Source organism: Theobroma cacao, chromosome 1, assembly GCF_000208745.1.
Source record: "Theobroma cacao cultivar B97-61/B2 chromosome 1, Criollo_cocoa_genome_V2, whole genome shotgun sequence".
Taxonomy (NCBI): Eukaryota; Viridiplantae; Streptophyta; class Magnoliopsida; order Malvales; family Malvaceae; genus Theobroma; species Theobroma cacao.
In genome coordinates this window covers 7,627,173-7,647,452 of record NC_030850.1, presented here as the reverse complement: position 1 = coordinate 7,647,452, position 20,280 = coordinate 7,627,173, and the positions used below count along the sequence as shown (strand labels likewise).

General features: G+C 29.7%; 1 protein-coding gene across 2 annotated transcripts; it reads left to right on the top strand.

Moving 5' to 3' along the window:
* Positions 11,414-18,939, top strand: LOC18611902 (UDP-glycosyltransferase TURAN). Of its 2 annotated transcripts, none has more exons than XM_018129920.1 (17): positions 11,414-11,709; positions 12,373-12,485; positions 12,734-12,767; positions 13,400-13,455; positions 13,545-13,685; positions 15,115-15,263; positions 15,343-15,432; positions 15,533-15,599; positions 15,680-15,743; positions 15,835-15,949; positions 16,424-16,590; positions 16,669-16,779; positions 16,863-16,924; positions 17,049-17,101; positions 17,217-17,292; positions 18,084-18,206; positions 18,471-18,939. In XM_018129920.1, exons 2-17 carry the CDS (start codon positions 12,393-12,395, stop codon positions 18,492-18,494), a joined length of 1,425 nt encoding a protein of 474 aa, XP_017985409.1. In that variant the 5' UTR covers positions 11,414-11,709; positions 12,373-12,392; the 3' UTR covers positions 18,495-18,939. The 2 variants fall into 2 exon arrangements, with proteins under 2 accessions (XP_017985409.1, XP_017985410.1); XM_018129921.1 differs by having other exon boundaries at positions 11,447-11,709; positions 12,382-12,485.

Sequence of the window (20,280 nt, the reverse complement as noted above, 5' to 3'; positions counted from 1 at the left end):
AATCAAAGTGTTAGTACTTATTTAGTAACTAATTATTTGATTAAGTAGGAAGTATATGCTGACTAAGAAACAAGCAAAGAGGTAGTAGTGGATGGAGATGCAAAAAAAAAAAATTAAAGAAATGAGACCTGCTCAGGCGTTTGATTTGCAGGAAGGCAATGACCCTTAAACATGAACACGACAGTATTCGGATCCAGTGAATATTTGGAGCAATAAGCATTCATCAGCTTGTGCAGTTGGCTAGTACGCTTCATCTTGTAATATGCTTCTTTCAAATTCTACATATCAAAATCCACCATAAATATATATCAAGTAATTTCAATGCTTTTGTTATGAAAAATGAAACCCAAGAAAAAAAAATTTAGTATTTAAATATTAAAGAAATGGTGCAATATACTTATATCTACTTACAATTAATCATAATTCGCGCAAAAAATAACGTCATTTTATATATATAATAATATTTTTTGAGCAATTATGCATACACTTGTGTATTATTAAATCAAATATTAAGGTGAAAACAATATCGCATATTTATGAATATAATATGTCCCAAAATGTAAATAGGCAATTTAATATTGGAAAACTTATTATATCAATTTCTATTGATTCCACAAACAAATCCAATAGTTAAAATACGAACACGACTATAATTGTATGAACAAGCAAGAGAAATGGTGGTTGCGCCTAAGGATGGCAAAAAACTCAAATTCAACGAATCTTAACTCGTCTCAATTCAATAAAGATGAATTTTTATTGTTTGAAAACTAAAGATCAAGTCGCTTTAAGTTAAATTTTAAATTAAAAAAATTTAAATTACTTTCGAGGTGGGTTTAGGTTTGCCTTATCTCAAGATATATATAAAAGTGATATATATTATTTATTTATTTAATATTATATTCATAAATATATATTATATTAATAAATTTATTATTTAATAATAATTAAAATCTCTTGCTGTATTTAAATAAATCAATAAACTATTATAGCTTATTGTTTTTAATATTAATAAAAAGAATGTCTTTCAAAAAAACTAAAAGTATTAATTTAACAATAAAATATAATTAAAATGTAATTTATATTAAAAAACAAGTTAATTATTTTATAAAATATATTAATATAAAAATATAAAAAAAAACTTTTCTAATGATAAGAATTTATTATTAAAATAACAATAGTTACAATAGATTTTGTAGTAATAATAATAAAAATAATAATTTTCTTATGCTTAGGAATTTGATGTTGAATTAGCAAAACACTACTTGTATGTCAAAAAAGGCAGAATTGACCCTGACAATATTTTTAGAACACTAAAAGTAAAAATAGGAAAAAAAATTATAGGAATTAAGAAACAGAGTCAGAACCTGATTCGTAATCTTGATGTAAACACGATCATTAGGCAGGTTCTGTGAGGAAGAGGAGGAGGAAGACATTTTTGTTCAAATCTATTTTTTTCTTTATCACTTACTCGCTAAGATTGAAAATTTGTGTAGAAAAGTTTGATATGTTTATAAGAGTCTTTCTGTATTTATTGGTATATAAATTTAGTAAATAAGTTGTTGATTTCTCAAGTCAAAGCAAGATAAGTTGTATTTTACGATATTACCATTTTTAAAATTATTTAAATCTATCATTTTCTTTTAATACTAAATAAATTTTAACTATTATATCAACCTTTCGTTGGCATTTGATTATTACCTCTTATAGTCATAGCAAAATCTTAACACTAAGATAAAATTTATTTCTTTTATTCACCTACCACCTTCAGATGACATTCAATGTTCAACATTTTTAATAAATAATAAGTATGAGACACAATCTTATATTGAAAAAAAAAAAAGATGTTCTTTAAATAAAAGGAGTAAGTCTTTAATAGTTGGACTAAAGTGACCTAAAGTGGAAATTGACCATCCTAGACTTTACAAACCTTGATTGGTATTGTAATTTAATTATTTGTAATTAATTAAATATTAAATTATTTTAAATTTAATTTTTGGAATTAAATGATGTTAATTAATTATTACAATTGTGTTAATAGATTTGTTTATACAAATAGACATTTAGGTATAGGGACTCTTCTAGTTAAATATATGGTGGCATTTGGTATTTTGAAGGCAATGCGATTGTTAGGATATGTGATTATTGAAAATATGATTGTTAAGAAGATAATTTTATAATATTTGGTATAACATGAAAAAGTAATGCTTGTAAAAAACGTAATGGCTAAAAATATTACATTATAGTGTTTGGTTTAAAAGTATTTTATTAAAAATGTAGTATAAATTTACAAAATTACCTTTATATATGAAAATATAAAATTGAATAAATATAAATTTTTAACTTTTCAATTATTTCTTAAAATAATAAATAATAACATGACAAAAATAATATTAAAATATGTAAAATTACTAAATATTTATTTTTAATAAATTCGTTAAGTTTTAAAAAATTTAAATTATTTTATAAATAAATTAGTTAATTAGTTAATTTAATTAATTTATAAACATTTAATTATTTTTTATTTTACTCAACAAATTAAAATTAATTTTTTTTACACATAAAACTCCACTTTTCTTTTTTCACTTCTTCTTCTTTCTCTCTTTTCTTGGACCTATCTTTTCTAGTGAACATTGACTTTAAAGAAAGGTAAAAGAAGAAGAAGAAAAAAAAGAAGGAAGAAAGAAGAAGAAGGAAATAGAAGAAGTTGGGGATAATTTGAAAAAAAAAATTTAACTTCCCTTGACTGCCATGAGTGAAGGGAATGTGACATTCCTTTAGCTCATTGTAATGACCTCCCCTTTGTAAGTACATTCCTTTCAATTTTTATAAACTAAATGCTGCAAAATCATTGCAGTTATTTAAATTGAAGGGAATGTGTTCCACTTCCATTGAACCAAACACTCCCTATGTATAAAGAGAAACAACTTTCATTCAATGTCTCATTCTTCACCAAATATTTCTCTAGATTGCTTCTATGTTTTACTCTAGAATAAGTTTTTGAGAGTTAGATAATTTTACCATACATTGACGAGTATCTAATGAATTAGTTTCATCAATGCAAAACACAATAATGATAGGATTTCATTAAATTTTCAGAGTTTATTGCCCATAACTCTAACTACACACCATAAGTGGAAGTGAATAAAATTTTAAAAATAATAACACTATTACATGCCTTTGGAGTAATTTCTTACTTTATGTATTTTCAATCTATGCTCTAATATTCAATTGTTTCTTGTAATGGTTACAAATAAATCTTGCACTTAAAAATGAGTTTCATCTCTTTTGTTCACCCACAGCTTTCATAGTTTTTGCTAAACAAGTTTTAGAGTGTTATGAATATTTTTTTTGAATATCTATTTATATTATATAAATCTAGATTTAGATATAAATTAGATTGGATGAGATTATGATTTAATTTATTCATCTAATCTCTTAGTATTGTCTTCATATTGTAAATCCAATCTAAATAATGAGTTACTAACCTATAAATAGACCCTTTCACTTCATTGTAGATACACTTGAATAAGATCTTTTTATTCCCTGTAAATACTTTATTTCTTTCTAAATACTTTTTTTTATGTTTCTATTATAGTTGTTTTCTTAAGATTTATTTCATAACATGTTATCAGCACGATTCCCTAATTTCTCAAGTTTTGGTATTATTTTGTTTTCATCATCTTCAAGTTTCAAAAGGATTTCAATGATTTGGTTTTGATTTCTAGTTTTAGCAAATCAAGTAAGTGTTGGTATTATTTTGTTTTCATCATCTTTAAGCTTTAAAAGGATTTTAATGGTTAGTCTTTAATTTCTGATTGTAACAAATCAGGTAAATGACTTATATTTTCATTCCTTTAAAATCAATCTTAATATGAATTTTAATATCATATAGTATATATTATATTTTATCCCTTGGTTGAAAAATGAATTTGCTATTATATAGCTATCAATGAAAAATCATGAATGTCTATTCCCTAAACTGAATGTGACAAACAAGCTACTGATAAAAAATTAAAAATACATCTATTCTCTAAAGTGAATGCAATATCATTTAATAATTATGGTCATGATCATGAATTCATCAATTCCCTGAAATAAATGTAACATCATTTAATAATTATGATCATGGATATGGAAGAGGTTGCCATAAGAATTTACACTATCACTATTTTAATTCTACAAGAAGTGAATGGATAATTTTGCCACCAGAAATGCATTGATAATTTTACGACTAGAAATAGATGGATAATTTTACCATCAGAAGTGAATGGATACTTTAACCCACTAACCCACCAGAAGTGGATAACCGATCAATAAATGAATGAATACTTGTAAGCCACCAAAAGTGAGTAAATACTTTTAACTCACTAGAGTGGATGAATAATGCAAAGATAAAAACGGAAAGAATAAAAAGAATATAGAAAACGTATCGTCACTAATGTGGCATGAAAGACCATTGGTCACGTTCCTATTATATGTCTTAAATTTTATCAAGCATTACCGAAAACTAAAACATATTGTGATGATTTTAATCATGGTCAATTTGATATAGCACATCAAAATGTTTGTCCATCCTTAAAAGGGAATTGATTATATGATTAGTAATGGAAACATCCATTGTTGCTTTTCTTGTCTTAAAAAAAAATTGATCATTTGATTGGTAATGGAAATATCAAGAATGAAATTTTTTTTAATAATTTGCTAGTATATTCTAGTAGAACTCTATTATAAAGATACGTTTATATGTTATCATTATATTTAAATGATATGTTTTTATTATGTGTTTTAATTCTATATTTAATGTTCTTTTATGTTAATTTGCAAGTTTCTTATTGTATATACCATTTTTTAATTGAAAAAAAAAGTATAAATATTCATATTGTTTGATCAAATATCTATGATGTAAGTATATGTCTAGCAGACATTACTATAACGCACATATAATTAAAGATAAGAAATTTTTTTTTTTTACTTGGTAATTAAAAAAAAACCAATATCAATACAATATTTGGTAATACAAGATTAATTAAGTCTCAATATTAATATTTTACTACCTTAAGAAATAAAGTTTATAATAGAGAATGTATTATTAAGTCTCAAAGAAGTTTATTATGTTTTAAAGATATTCGTCTGAATGATATCATGTTGAGACAATGAATACCTCTATATTACATCTATTATCTCAAGTACAAAGCGTGTGTTGAAAAAAAATTTACTCATTTTATTCTTTGGATTAAACTATATAAATATTAGAATAATTGAAACCCATAGTAAACCAGAAGTTTACTAATGATTTTAATGTTTGGCATAACCGATTGGACCATCCTGGATCAATAATGATGTAAAAAATTATTAAAAATTAATATGATAATTCATTGAAAAATCAAAAGATTTTTTAATCTGATAAAATACTCATGTGCTACTTGCTCTAAAGACAAATAAATTATAAGGCTATCACCAGCTAAAATTGAGACTAAATTCTCTATGTTTTTGAAACATATTCAAGATTATATGTAGATTTATACATCCATTATGTGAACCATTTAATATTTTATGGTTTAAATTGATGCATCGACTAAATAGTCAATGTATAGTAATTATCAACTTGTAATTTGATATTTGTAAGATTAATCACCCAAATCATTTGTTTGAAAGTATATTTTTCTGATTTTGTAATCAAGACAATTCGTCTTGACAAATCTGGCGAATTTACATATCAAGCTTTTAATATTGCATATTAGTTGGAATAATTATTGAAAAACCTATTACTTATGTTTATACATAAAACGGTATAGCAGAATTATTTCCAACTAATTGCAAGACTACTACTTATGTAATTTAAACTCTCAATTTCTATTTAAGGGCATGCCATTTTGAATGCAGCAGCATTTGTATGCATCAAGCCAAACGCGAGTTATTATAAATTCTTCCTTATACAATTGATTTATAGTCATGAACAAAATATTTCTCATCTAAGAATTTTTGGGTGTGTGGTATATGTTTTTATTGCTCTATCACAATGCACAAATATGAGTTCTCAAAAGAGGTTAAGAAAATGTATTGGATACGAATCTTCATTTGTAATTAAATATTTAGAACTATCAATAGGAGATTTATTCATGGTAAAGTTTGTCGATTGTCATATTAATAAATCAATTTTTCCAACATTAATGGGAGAAAATAAGTAGTTGGAAAAGAAAATTTATTAGAATGAATTATCATTATCTAGTTTTGATTCTTGCATAAATCAATATAAACTTGAAGTTCAAAAGATAATTCTTTTACAAATATAGTAAATTAGTTACCACAGGTATTTACTGACTTAAAGAGAATAACTAAATCTTATATATCAGCTGCAAATGCTCTATTATTATTGATTTTCCTATAAAATAAGGCACGCTAGAAGCATGGAGATCAGTCTGTTCCAAAGATAAAATCTTTGAAAACGAAAATTGTAGACACTAAAAAAATTTATAATAAAATTTTATAAACGAAAATAAACAACAAATAAAAAAATGAAAAATGAAATGAAAATGAAAATGAAAAAAATGAAATAAAAAAATAGAAGAGAGAGAAGAGTACGACTGACAGGGTGCGGACGCACCTTGCCAGGCACCACCTTCTCTCTGCCATACGCGAAAAACTCGCTTCTGGCAAAGTAGTGGGAAGACACCCCTACAGAAGCCAAAAATCGAGTATAAAAGAGGAGTAATCAACAATAAAAAAAAAATGGGAAAAAATCCTAGCCTCTAGCAGCCAAATACCACAACAAAAATTTTTCTCTACTCTCCTAGTAGCCCAAAAAAACCACAAATTCACAGTCAAAAATCAATCAAAAATATGTAAAAAAATAAAAGAGAAATAGGAGGTTTTTCAGATTTTGTTAGTTTGGGGTTTTAGGGAAGGATTTTGGCTTTGGGTCGTCGATTAGAAGATAGATTTTGGGGTTTTAGTGCCACAGGTGGAGGTGTCAAAGCTTGGGTTTTACTGTCGCCAGTTGTAAGGAGGAGATTTTGGGTGAGGGAGCAAATAAAGATTTAGCCGGCGACGAAAGAAAGTAGAAGGAGAGGAGAAAGGTTCGAGCGATGTCGGTTGGAGAAGAAAGATTTTGCTGCTGGCGAAAGGAATAAGCGAGAGAGAAGGAGAAGGAGATTAGGTCGACGCTAGAGAAAAGAAAGGGAGAAATTCGATCAGTTGGGTCGCGTCGTTGGCGATGGGAGAAAGCCCCACTAGCAGTCGCCGGGTAATGAGAGAGAGAAAGGTGAGTTTTTTTTAGAGAGAAGTTAGAGTGTTTGGTTCTAGAAAGAGAATTTGAAGGGAGAAAATGAAAAAGAATGAGAATATAGCACAATGATGAGTTATTCAATTTAAATAAGATAAGTAAACAATATCGATGATGGGATGATCAGTCGGGACACGAGAAGTCGCAATCCCGAGCCCATATTCTCTAGGTTCGAAATCCGAATCAAGGCTCCACCAATACGATGGGAGGGCCTCGATTTCAAGATTTCGAAATTTTTAATAAATAAAGAATTTAACTATACAAAATTTACTCAATAAAAATAATAAATAAATAATAATAGATAAAAAATGATGATAAAAATAATAATAATAATTCAAATATATAGTAAATAATTAATTTGTGAAAATGCAATATACATGACATTAAATAAATAATAAAAAAAATCTAAGACAACAACTAATTTAAAATTAAGCATTAAATGGAATCATAAACAATTTATCTAATTATAAAAGGAAAATATAAGAGTAACCTCAAATAAAAAACGTAAAGTATAAAAAAATAATGATTAAAAATAAAATAGAAAATATGATAATAAAAAATGACAAAAAAATAGATAATTGCATTATCATAGCATATATATATGTTGCATCATGCATATCATTGCATATAAATATTTTTCTTTTCGAGTTTAAGCCCTAATGATGGGATCTTTCGAGAATCTTACGAAAGCGGGTATTTCTCGAAAAGTTTTCTAGGTGAAAATGTGTCCCCGGATCCCACTAGTATGATGGGAGAGCTCGAGAAATATATTTAATAAAAGGCTTTCGCTCGTATTAGGTTCATTATTCACGAAAACATTATTTTTTAAAGAAAAACGTATGATAACCCCGATGATGGGATTTATTCGTCGAATTTGCGAAGGCGAATTTCTCGGATAATTCCTTAGGTAAGAGAACGCCCCGGATCCCACCAATATAATGGGCGGATCCGAGAGAACGTCCTCCATAAAAGGTTATTCGTCTGACATTTTTCATCTCATACCATGCATTTCATCTTGCCTCACATTTGCATTCTATTTTAGGTTGAATAAGAGATAAAATAAGGGAATAATAACTAAGAAAATATAATGAACTTAAAAAATTAAAGCCTAATAAAATAATCTAAAAATGGTACTGTTCATGAAACGGGCGTCCCGGAGGTGCTAATCCTTCCCCGGGCGTAACCATACTCCCGAACTTAGATCTAGAAAAACGTAGACCAGTTTAAGGTTCTTTTCAGTGGGCTTAAAATTAATTTAAGGCTTCATCGATTAGAATCGAGTCAATAGGTAGCCAATCCCACCTAGTAAAAAAGATTGGTGGCTACTCCTAGTTTTTAGAGTTTTCATTACGTCTGGCGGTCGAGTTTCCGGACCCGTACATTACGACAAAAATGAGTAAATATTTAAGATGGTTAGAAAGAGAAAATAAAAACTCTAAAAGAGACCCCTGACATAATTAATAAAATTTCAAAAGAAATTCAGGTACTTAAAATCATTAAAAATGAAGAGATTTCAATCAATTATGTCATGACAGGAAAAGATAAAACTAGAATGAAATAAAACATCGACGATATTTTTGTATATAATATAGCGTTCAATATTATGAAAGAAAAACGAGGATCTTGAACTTATATTTATTGAAGACTATAAATATAGAAATGATTGACCAATGTGGAAAGACACAATCAAAGTGGAATTGAATTCACTTGCAAAACGTAAAGTTGTTGAACCTGTAGTTCGTACACCAAATGGTGTAAAACCAATGGACATAAATGGATATTTGTGTGAAAACGAAAAGAGAAATATGAGATTGTGAGATGTAAAGCACAACTTGTCGCACAAGATTTTTTCAAAAAATCTGGTATTGATTATAAAGAAATATATTATCCTATAGTGGATATAATTACATTTCGATATTTAATTAGTCTGGCAATATATGAAAAGCTTGAAATGCGTTTGATGGATATAATTACAGCCTATTTATGTGGTTCACTTGATAATGATATTTATATGAAAATCTCTTAAGGATTTAAGTTGCCTGAAGCAAAAAATATGAATTCGCGAGAAATTTATTTCTTTTAAATTAAATAAATATGTTATGGATTAAAGCAATCCATACACATGTGGTATAATTGCCTTAGTGAATATTTATTAAAAGAAGGCTATAAAAATAATCTTATATGCCCATGTATTTTATAAAAAGATTTATATATGAATTTATCATAATTATTGATAACTTAAACATTATTGGAACTTCTGAAAAGTTATCAAAAGCCATGGGTTATTTAAAAAGAGAATTTGAAATGAAAGATCTTGGAAAACAAAATTTTCTTTAAGTCTTTAAATTGAATACTTAACAAATGAAATTTTATCCATCAATCAATAACAAAAGTACTAAAACAATTCTATATAGACAAAGCATATCCATTGAGTTCACCAATGGTTTTAAAGTCACTAAATGTGAAAAAAAAACATTTTTCGATCTCGTGAAGATAATGAATAATTTCTTGATCTTGAAATACCGTATTTTATTGCAATTAGGGCACTAATGTATCTTTCTTGCAATACACAACTTGATATATCATTTGCTGTAAATTTATTAGCAACATATAGTTCTTCTCCAAGTTAAAGACATTTGAATAAAATTAAATATATATTTCGATATCTCCGAAGAACAATAGATATAAGCTTATATTATTCAAATGCATAAAATCATATTTAATTGATTATACAGTTGCAAAATATTTATTTGATCCACACAGGGCTCAATCTCATACATGTTACTTATATGTGGAGATATAACTATTTCATGGTGTTCTATAAAATAAACTATAATTGTTATTTCTTCTAACCTTGCAGAAATTTTAACAATTCATAAAGCAAGTCGTGAATGTGTCAGGTTAAATCTGTAACTCAACATATTTGAGAAATGTGTGACTTGTCAACTAAGAAGAAAATTCTAACAACGTTATTTGAGGATAATACCGTTTGCATAACATAGTTAAAGGAATGATATGTTAAAGGCATGATATGTTAAAGGCGATAAAACAACACATATTTTACCAAAATTCTTCTTCACTCATGATTTTCAAGAAAATGGTGACATTAGTGTTCAACAAATTCAATCAAGTTACAATGTAGCAGATTTGTTCACAGAAATCATTTTTATCATTTTTATTGCAACATTTGAAAAGTTGGTACAAAAGATTGAAATGCATCATTTTAAAAATTTCTATAATGTAGTTATAATGGAATTAAAATACGCACTATACGATTTTCCTTCATCAAGATTTTTCTTGCTGGATTTTTCTTGATAAGGTTTTTAATGAGGCAGTATTTCAAAACCATATTCTTTAAAAGAATTATGTATTCTTTTTCCTTCACTCGGATTTTATTTTATAAAGTTTTTTTCTTATAAGGTTTTAACGATGTATATTCTTAATACAATAGATATTCAATGAGAAATGTTATGCATACTTTTGTAAATATTTATTTATACTATGTATATCTAGATTTAGATATAAATTAGATTAGATGAAGATTATGATTTAATCCATCCATTTAATCTCTTAGTATTATTTACATCTTATAAATTCAATCTAAATAAAGAGTTATTAACCTATTCATTTGTAAACACATTTAAATAAAATCTTTTTACTCCTTTTAAATACTTTGTTATTTTTTAAATACTTTCTTTTATATTTGTCTTATTATTTTTTTTAAAGATTTATTTCACAACATAGAGTAAATAATCTAATGATTTTTACCCATTCCTCAAAGAGATTAAGGTCTGAGTTTCAAATTTCCCCTTCCCACTTGTAGCTCTCATATGTATTAAAAAAATTTATGCAAAAGTTAAATTTAGTAATTAAAAAAATTATACAAAAGCGAATTTGAGTAATTAATGAAAGAAGAAAAAGAAAAAAAAAGTCGGGTAATAATGTGAGAAAAGAGGTAAACCCAATGATATTGATGAAAATTTTGAAAACTATGGGGAGATTAGAAATAACAAAAAGTCATTACAAAAAAACCAAAAATAAATTTCCTTACACAATTTCAAGCTATTGAATTATCAATAACCAACCACTAATAAAAATAATAATAATCTTATAACAATTTGATTTTAAAGTAAAAGAGTTATAGTAGAAAAAAAACCATCATAATATGATTAAAATATTTACGACCTTTTGAAAACTTTGATTGCAAATTCATCCGTCGACCTTGTTTTTGATAATGATGGAAGTGGGAAGAGTTAAAGAGTTAAGATCCGTTTCCCCTTACTTTCCATTCTAAACCTTCAGCAACGTTCCAAAGGTGGTCTTTAAGACCGATCAGCACTCTCGGCAGGGTGTATAGGCTGCAAATTCCTCCACTGAATCAACAGTCTTTGGTTTTTGAAGAGTTCTTCTTCTCCATTGATTAGCAGGTACTTATTATTTCATTTTCTTTTTCTCTTTGCTTGTTGTTTAGAGTTTGATATGGGTAGTTTCGAGATGTAAATCTATGAGATGAGAAACTAGTTGGTAATTTGATGCTTAGAGTCGGTTAAATGTTGGAGATATTACACCAAGTGTTTGTCAAAAGTACTACTCCAAATGATCTTAAGCAGAAATATGTACACTGGAATACCATTTTTAGTTACCCACCATGATATATTATGGATGAACATGGTTCAGATAAGATATGAATTTTATTAATTAATCTTTCAATTTCGAGTAATATAGTAAAAAAACAAAAATAAAAATATGATATAAAATTTAATTTTCACATGAAATTGTCGTTAATTATGGTTGGGTTAGGACAAGGCCACTTACAGATCCCTACTCAAACCCATGATGGGTACGCATACATTAATCAGGTCGGGTGTGGATAGCAATTTATAGGATGCTATTGCCATCTGTAATTTTTAGTTATAGTCTTCAAACCTCCAAGATGAGCAAGTAATTTACCCTAAACAAAATTTTCAACACTACAGCAGAATTATGTGCTGTACACAGCACAAGCATTTTAGTTTTCAAACTTTACAGTTGAATTTTATGAGAGGAATTACTGAAATTTTGGGATATGTGAATGACGAAAAACTTGTCAGGACAAATAGAAGAAGGAAAGATGGGGAAGAGAGGAAGAGCATGTGTGGTGGTTCTAGGAGACCTTGGCCGTAGTCCACGTATGCAATATCATGCCCTGTCCCTTGCACATCAGGTATTCCAGCATTTTCTTTTGTTATCTAGATTTAGTTTTGAATAGTTATTATGGGGGTCTTTTTTTTCTTTATAAAATTTTTGGTGTTTTGTGCTTTATTTTGTTATAACATTGTGAATCTTAAGTTGAACTTTCCTTTTTAATTATTAATATTTTTGTAAGTTGCTCATTCAAAAAAGAAAGTTAAATAAATAAACAAATAAGATTTTCATTCTTCTTATCTACCTGTTTTTCAATTAATGTTGCAGGCATCTTTGGAGGTGGACATTGTTGCATATGGAGGTATACCTTTCTTTGTAATGCACGAGTTAAATCATGTGTAACTTTTTTCTTTTTTCTGCTGCGGAATATGTATTCTAATAAAATTATTCGGAGATGATTATGTATTTTACTGGATATCACTTTTCCATAGGAGTAGATGTGGGAAAAATTTCCAGCAGAACGTTTATATACTATGAACCTGAATTTTGCATTATGCAGTAATATGAAAGATTCACTTATGCAGATGGTAATTTAAAGAGATTATCTTAGTCTTAGGCTCCATTTGGTTGTTGCTTTTCTATTTGCCTTTTTCCTACCGGAAGTAAAACAACAAAAAGCATGTTCGGATACTAGAGCAAATAATACTATTAAAGAATTATTAATATTATATGTAACTTTGTTAAATAACAAAATGCATGATTCTTCTTCTATATAGATTATGTTATAATTGGTATTACATTTTAATCATTTGTCCATTTTTAATCACTTATGAGTTCACTTTGAGTTTTTAGTTTTTGCTTTTTTGGCAACTTTTCAAAAGCAAATAGAAAATAGCAAAAAGCAAGTAGCAAAAGCAACAATGAAAAGGAACCTTGATAATATATTATATTGTTAATATACTAATTGAATGATGAATTTGAATGTCTTGATAGGTTCGGAACCCCATTCTGCTGTTTTAGAGAATGAATCCATTCATATTCACACGATGGTATGATGTAGATGAATATTATTAGGCTAAGGTATCATTACAAGGCTATAAAAATCTATTATTTAGAGTTTTTTTTTTCCCACTCGCAGATGCAATGGCCAAAGCACCCTCATAGCATACCAAAGATACTTTATCCACTAATTCTCTTGCTCAAGCCAATCATTCAGTTTATAATGCTTCTTTGGTTTCTTTGCATCAAAGTTCCTGCTCCTGATGTCTTCATGGTGCAGGTAAGCTTTTTTGTTCCACTATAGAGAGCTCAAACTCCCCCTTTAACGCTTGCTTGGCGCATTCAGTCTTAATTGCTATTGACTTTTGCCTTGGCTATTCCACCAAAACTCATCGTTGTATCCTTTTGATGGAATCTGTCTTTCAGAGTTAGTTTTGATATCTTATCAGGGTATATCAAAAGTTTTACTGAATATTAACCTCAATTCACTCCTTTGATTATACTTGAGAGGCTGAGAATAAATGTTTTTAGAAGTTTGGTTGATTTTGAAGTGGCAGGCTTATGGCTTTACTTTATTATAAGCTATGAACAATATTTTTTAATAGATAGATTAGGTGGATGAATAAATAAAGTAACATGCAAAGGGGTAGGGGTTACTTGCTCTCCTTGGAACAACAATTAATTAGTTGTGTTCTTTTTAAGGCAGAAAAAGAAAGAAGGGAGGGGGGGTGAGGCCCTGGATAACATCCACATCATTCATGAAACAACAAGGGATGTTGTGCATACTATCTGTAGTTGTTTTCCGAGTGATTCTTCCTTATGAAGCTTGTTATGCTTTTCACACAAGGAGCTTAATATGGAGCTCATCTCATGATGACTACTGCCACAAATATTTATGTCCAATGCAATTTTTCACTTTATTTTTTGCACGAGGATACATGTGGTTGGGTGTGCATTTACTGCCCCTGCTTGTGAATGATTTTGGCCACTCTTGGCAATTTCAAACTGTCATATTGAAAATGACGTGAAACTCAGACTCTCCTCCAATTCAGTAGCTAAGTTCTAGTAGGTTTTTTTTTTTTTGAAATGATATGTAAAGTCAGTGTTCTTTTTTATTATTTTTATTCTTTATTCTTTTAAATCTGAATGCCCCTGGTAGATTCTTAGACAGGATTCATATTCTTAAAAAATAAAAAAATTGTGAATTATGTATAGATAATTTTTATGCTTATTCATGAATATAAGGTGTTAATGTCAGCATTAGATAAGGCCAATATGGATAAATGACAATGAAATCTTACTATTATAAACTTTTTGCTACGTATGAAATCTTATTAAGATATGGGCTACACAATGAGAGGTAATTCTCTCCATTGAATATAAAGCCACCCCTCTCATCAAGATTCAAACCTAAGTTGAAAGTCTGAAGTTCTCACGTGAAACTTTGTAATGCTTGGTCTTTGTGTCATGTCATTTGTTAAGCACCTTTCTAAAAACGTATCAGTATCATCTTCTTTTTTTTTGAAAAGCCAGTATCATCTTTTTCAGTTAGCTGTTTTTCTCCCTGTTGCAGGTATTACAGTTTCTTATGCCTGTTTTTTTCTAGATTATTTATGCTAGAAATCTTGCCCTTTTATAATTTCCATGAGCATTCCTCTATTATTTTTTTACTTATAAAATTATCATAATATTTCATGCTTTTGCTGTAGAATCCTCCTTCCGTTCCAACATTAGTGGCTGTAAAATGGGCAAGTTCATTGAGACAGTCTGCATTCATTGTTGATTGGCATAATTTTGGATATACCTTACTGGGTTTGTCACTGGGAAGAAGCAGTCGATTTGTCTCAATATACCATTGGTAAATATAGTTGCCTTCTAATTTCGGTCTTATAAAGAGGACCTGCATGAATGGATGTGATTTTTCAATATCTGCTTAGGTTTGAGAAGCATTATGGGCAGATGGCAGATGGTTCCTTATGTGTAACAAGGGCAATGCAGCATGAATTAGGTCAAAATTGGGGAATTAAGTAGGATTTCTAGCTCTTGGTTTGTTGCTTATTTTCATTCCACACTATGAAATTTTATGGGAAATTGTTTGATGGCATTCTATTATGGTTAAATCAACAGAGCTACAGTTTTATACGATCAGCCTCCTGAGTTTTTCCGTCCAACTTTGCTTGAGGAGAAGCATAAGGTGAGATTTATGTTTTTAAGTTTAGTTCCCATTCAGATTTCTGATGTAAGAATTATTTTTACAATGTGTTTCATTCATAGTTGTTTTGTAGATTAAATAGATATCTTTGTCACCCTCTTGGTATTCGAGATTGCGTAAGTTCTGGTAAGTCTCCATCTACTAAACAATCAAATTTAGTTTTGATTGAGCTGCATTGTAAAACAACACTGTTGGCTGATTGATACCTATCATGCAGAAAGTACAAATATAGGGGGAGATGACCAAAATGAAACACTATTTACAACCCAGGTTGGCACTGGCATCTTGTTGAAGCCGAATAGGCCAGCCCTTGTTGTAAGCAGTACAAGCTGGTGAGACCATGTTTTTATGAACATACTATTTTTATGCTTCATGCGGTCACTGTTTCTGCTTTCTTTTTTCTTCTTTGTTGTATCCATTAGTTGCCCTGGTCTTGTCAACTTTTACCAAGTAAAAGTGATAATTGGAGAAGAAGATGCTGATAATTGTTAAGACTATGGAATATGGAAAATGCTCAAGTTGGATCCAATTTTGTTTCCAATATTGACTTTTTACAAGATATCTTGTTTTCTAATATGTTCAGCTGACTTAGAATTGTCTTATGATAATAACTTATGACTGAGATTCTTTCTGGGTTTTGTACATAGAAGAAGTTTATCTCCTCTTCTATTTGAATATCACTTAGTTTTCACTGTAATTGTCTTCTTCCCTTTGCTCAAGGATATATCATATATGTGCTACTGTATAAATAAAGTACTTATAAAAGTCTATTAAGTGATTCATTCTAGAGAATAACCTATTTCCAGGACTCCAGATGAAGATTTTGGGATTCTATTGGAAGCAGCAGTAATGTATGATAGGCGTGTTGCTGCTCTATTAGATGAAAGTGATTCCACTGATGAAGGGGTCCTGTGGAAGGAGATCTCTGGTGGAAAGCAGTACTTGTACCCCAGATTGTTGTTCGTCATTACAGGTAATGGTTCTGTATATCGTAGAAGCATCAGTTTTTTTTGGACTTCTTTTAGCTTAAAATTTTCCGATATTCTTTTAGGTAAAGGTCCTGAGAAGGAAAAATATGAAGAGAAAATAAAGAAGTTAAACCTCAAACGTGTGGCATTTCGTACAATGTGGCTGTCAGCTGAGGATTATCCATTGCTTCTTGGTATGATCCTTGTCATCAAATATCTGTTTTCTTCTTCCTTCCTACTACCTTTTTGATAGCCATATTCTTGCTTCATTTTACAGGGTCAGCAGATTTGGGTGTTTGTCTGCATACTTCCTCTTCAGGATTAGACCTTCCCATGAAGGTATGTTATTCTGGAGCTCCTGCTATAGCCTTCTTAGGAAAGAAAAAAAGGACAGCAATGAAGGCTTTTTCTCATGTCACTGAAACCTTTTGCCATTACTAAAATTACTTGTATTGGCTAGTAGGTGGTGGATATGTTCGGTTGTGGACTACCTGTATGTGCTGTTTCATTCTCTTGGTAAACTCTTGTTGCATCTAACTTATCATTTAAAATGGTATGATTGGCTAATCATTGATGTGCTTTAATGCTAAAGTCTCTTTAGTAATTCGCTACTGGCTTGACTTTTCTGAAGCATTGAAGAACTTGTCAAAGTTGAGAAAAATGGACTGCTGTTTTCATCATCATCAGAGCTAGCTGATGAACTCTTGGTATGGTTTTTGTACCTAACAAAAACGCTTTATACTTGTTAGTAAATATGGAAGATGCACGATATCTTGTGTAGTTCCATGTCATATTTAGAACTTATATTTCTTTTTAGAAAAAAAGGAACATATTTAGAACTTATGTTAGTAAATATGGAAGATGCACGATATCTGGTGCCCCCTTGAGACCCCCAATTGGGGAGCTTTTTTTTTAATTAATAAAAAATAATAAAATTATATAATAGTAATTATAAAAATTAATTAAGGGAAAAATTGTCTTTTTATTCTTACAACATCAGCAAGTTGACGGAAATACTAACGGTTGATTAATGGCTGGACCTACGTGTCAAACAAGAAATAGTTTTTTGGGACGGAGTGTTCATTTCGAAAATTAATGGACTTTCGTGTAATTTTGATCAAAACTTAAGAGAGTAAGGGTATTTTACCCAAAAAAAATGAATCCCCTAAATTGAATTTGTTTTTGTCTGCAAAATCCTTCAAAATCATCTCCCATTCTTTACCCCTTGTTATTAGTGCATCATGAACAAAACTATTGAATTTTGTCCCAAGTGCCTTGGGGATGAATATACAATGCCTTCACCCCCACAAATTCTTTGATTTGGAATTTTGTGTGTAAATTTGATCTCAGTTTTAATGTCTTTAGCTGTTGAACCTTAATGTAAACTAGAACCAAAATAACTAAGTCAATAGTTGATTATAATTTTGTAACATATATGTGTTGCCATGACACTTTCTAATGTTCCTTGGTCTTCTGTTTCACTTATCAACCATGGCAGATGCTCTTCAGAGGCTTTCCAGATGACTGTGAAGCTCTAAAATTTCTCCGGAATGGAGCATTGGAATCTTCAGCAAGATGGGCAACCGAGTGGGAAGAACATGCTGAACCATTGATATCAGAGGTGAGTTGTACTCATCCTTAAGCCTTTCTTTGTTTTCTTTAGGGGGGACTCGGTCTATACTTTTCTTGATTTTGATTCCCTGTTAGCTGATGTTCTCTACAAACCAATATCAAAATCGAACTAATATGATCTTTTAACCATGTAATGATGGTTTCTTGATATCTGTACTGCCTGTATTTTATTCTTTTCTCTCCCTTTCCTGTGGTGCCTGGGTGTTTTTTAAGTTTTATTTGAATAAATGGATATATGGACTTCAATTTGCAGGTTATCTCCAGAAACTTGAAATAACCTCAAGTTTCAGCTGTCTTTTGTCAAGGTTTTAACGATAGCAATCCCAGCATCTGTCTCATGTGTTGGGATAAGAGGAGGTGGGCTTAGTTCACATGCTGACTTTCACTCTTCCTGGGAATATTACCGTCTCCTTTTGTTAGAAGGAAACATGGTAGATTATACAGTCCTTCTGATTCCAAAATTGACAGTAAATTTTGATATATGGCAACATACAACCAATCATGTGGTTCTGCTCTCTCATTGCTTAAAAGGGTTTTCGATTAGACTGGTTCTACTGCTTATATGTGCAATGAACATTAAATTGATATATACGCATAGTTGCTAGTGAATCACTACCCTGCTGATCCTAGTGAAAGATATCAGTGCTCCATTTTTAATACTTGTATATCCCTGTTGATATCTATTTTATATTCCTTTCAAGGTAAGTTTTAATTTTTTTTTTAATTGTGCCATTTTACAGAAATTAATTATCTATATTTTGTTTTATGCAGTCTTCAGCTATTCTATCACTAATTTCTGTAGTTACTGTGCTTGAAATGATTTTGTTACCATGCTGTGCGTCTTGGCTTGTTTGATCTTGACTGGGATGATGTCATTATATGTTTATTGATCTCTCCGAATAAAAACAAAATCAAGTTTTTTTTTTTTTAAAATAAAAACATAATTAATAACAAGCTTTTATTTTTAAAAAATAAAAAAAATAAAGTTCTCAATATTTATAAGCAACCCTAACATGAATATGAATTAAATTATAAATTTAGTATCATATTTAATTGAATCTAACTCACTTAAAGAGGATAGGACTCAAAATTTATGGTGCAATAAAATTAAAAAGAAAAAAAAAGAAATTATTGAGGGATTGAAATAGCACAGGAATGTGGAATTAGAATGAGGATGGCAGTAGTGTTTAATAACTTTTAATGCAGAAGCATACACAAAATCAAAATCAAAATCAAAATCAAAGGGGAAGTTATATAAGAGATGAGTGCGGAATTAGGTAATTAATAGCCCAAATACTAATAGTAGTGGATGACAAAAGAAGCAATAAATATTGATGCAGAGGGGAGGAAGATGATTTGAAATTTGAATGGAAAGAATTAGGTAGGGAAAAGTCAAAGAGAGAGAGGCCAGCTGGATAATGGGGTCCACCGTGCATGCTCAGAACAAAATTCACGTGCTGGGGACATGAGATCCCGCACAAACTCCACGCTGGAAGAGGTTTGAAGGGGACATGCAGACCAAATGCGGGAAGGAATGAGGCTATCAGCCCACGTGAAGTGAGTTCCCCTCTCTTTCTCTCTCTCTCTCTTGGGTCTTTTTTTCAAACCCTATGCAAAACTGAAAGAAACAAGGAAAGAAAAAACACTTAAAACTTGACTTTGCATTGGATGTCCATGTCGGCCAAGGACAGTTGGGTTTTTTGCGAGTCTTTTCTGCTGTCTTTTTTGAAGATTTTAGGCACCGTGCATGGCCCCCATTTGTCTATCAACCATACTCTCTTTTAACTTATTCCCAACACACACACACACGCACAAACAAACCAACCCCCAAATCTTTCTTACGAATTGCCAATTAACAACATCATTCCTTCCAATAATTGAATTGTTTTTGGATTGTGCTATCTACCTAAAGGCAAGCATCATCTTTTCTTATTTCATAAAACTTGTATTGGTTTCAGTTGATGCAGTGTAATCATCATCATCATCATCTTCATCATATATATATATATATATATATATATATATATATATATATCTCTCTCTCTCTCTCTCTCTCTCTATAT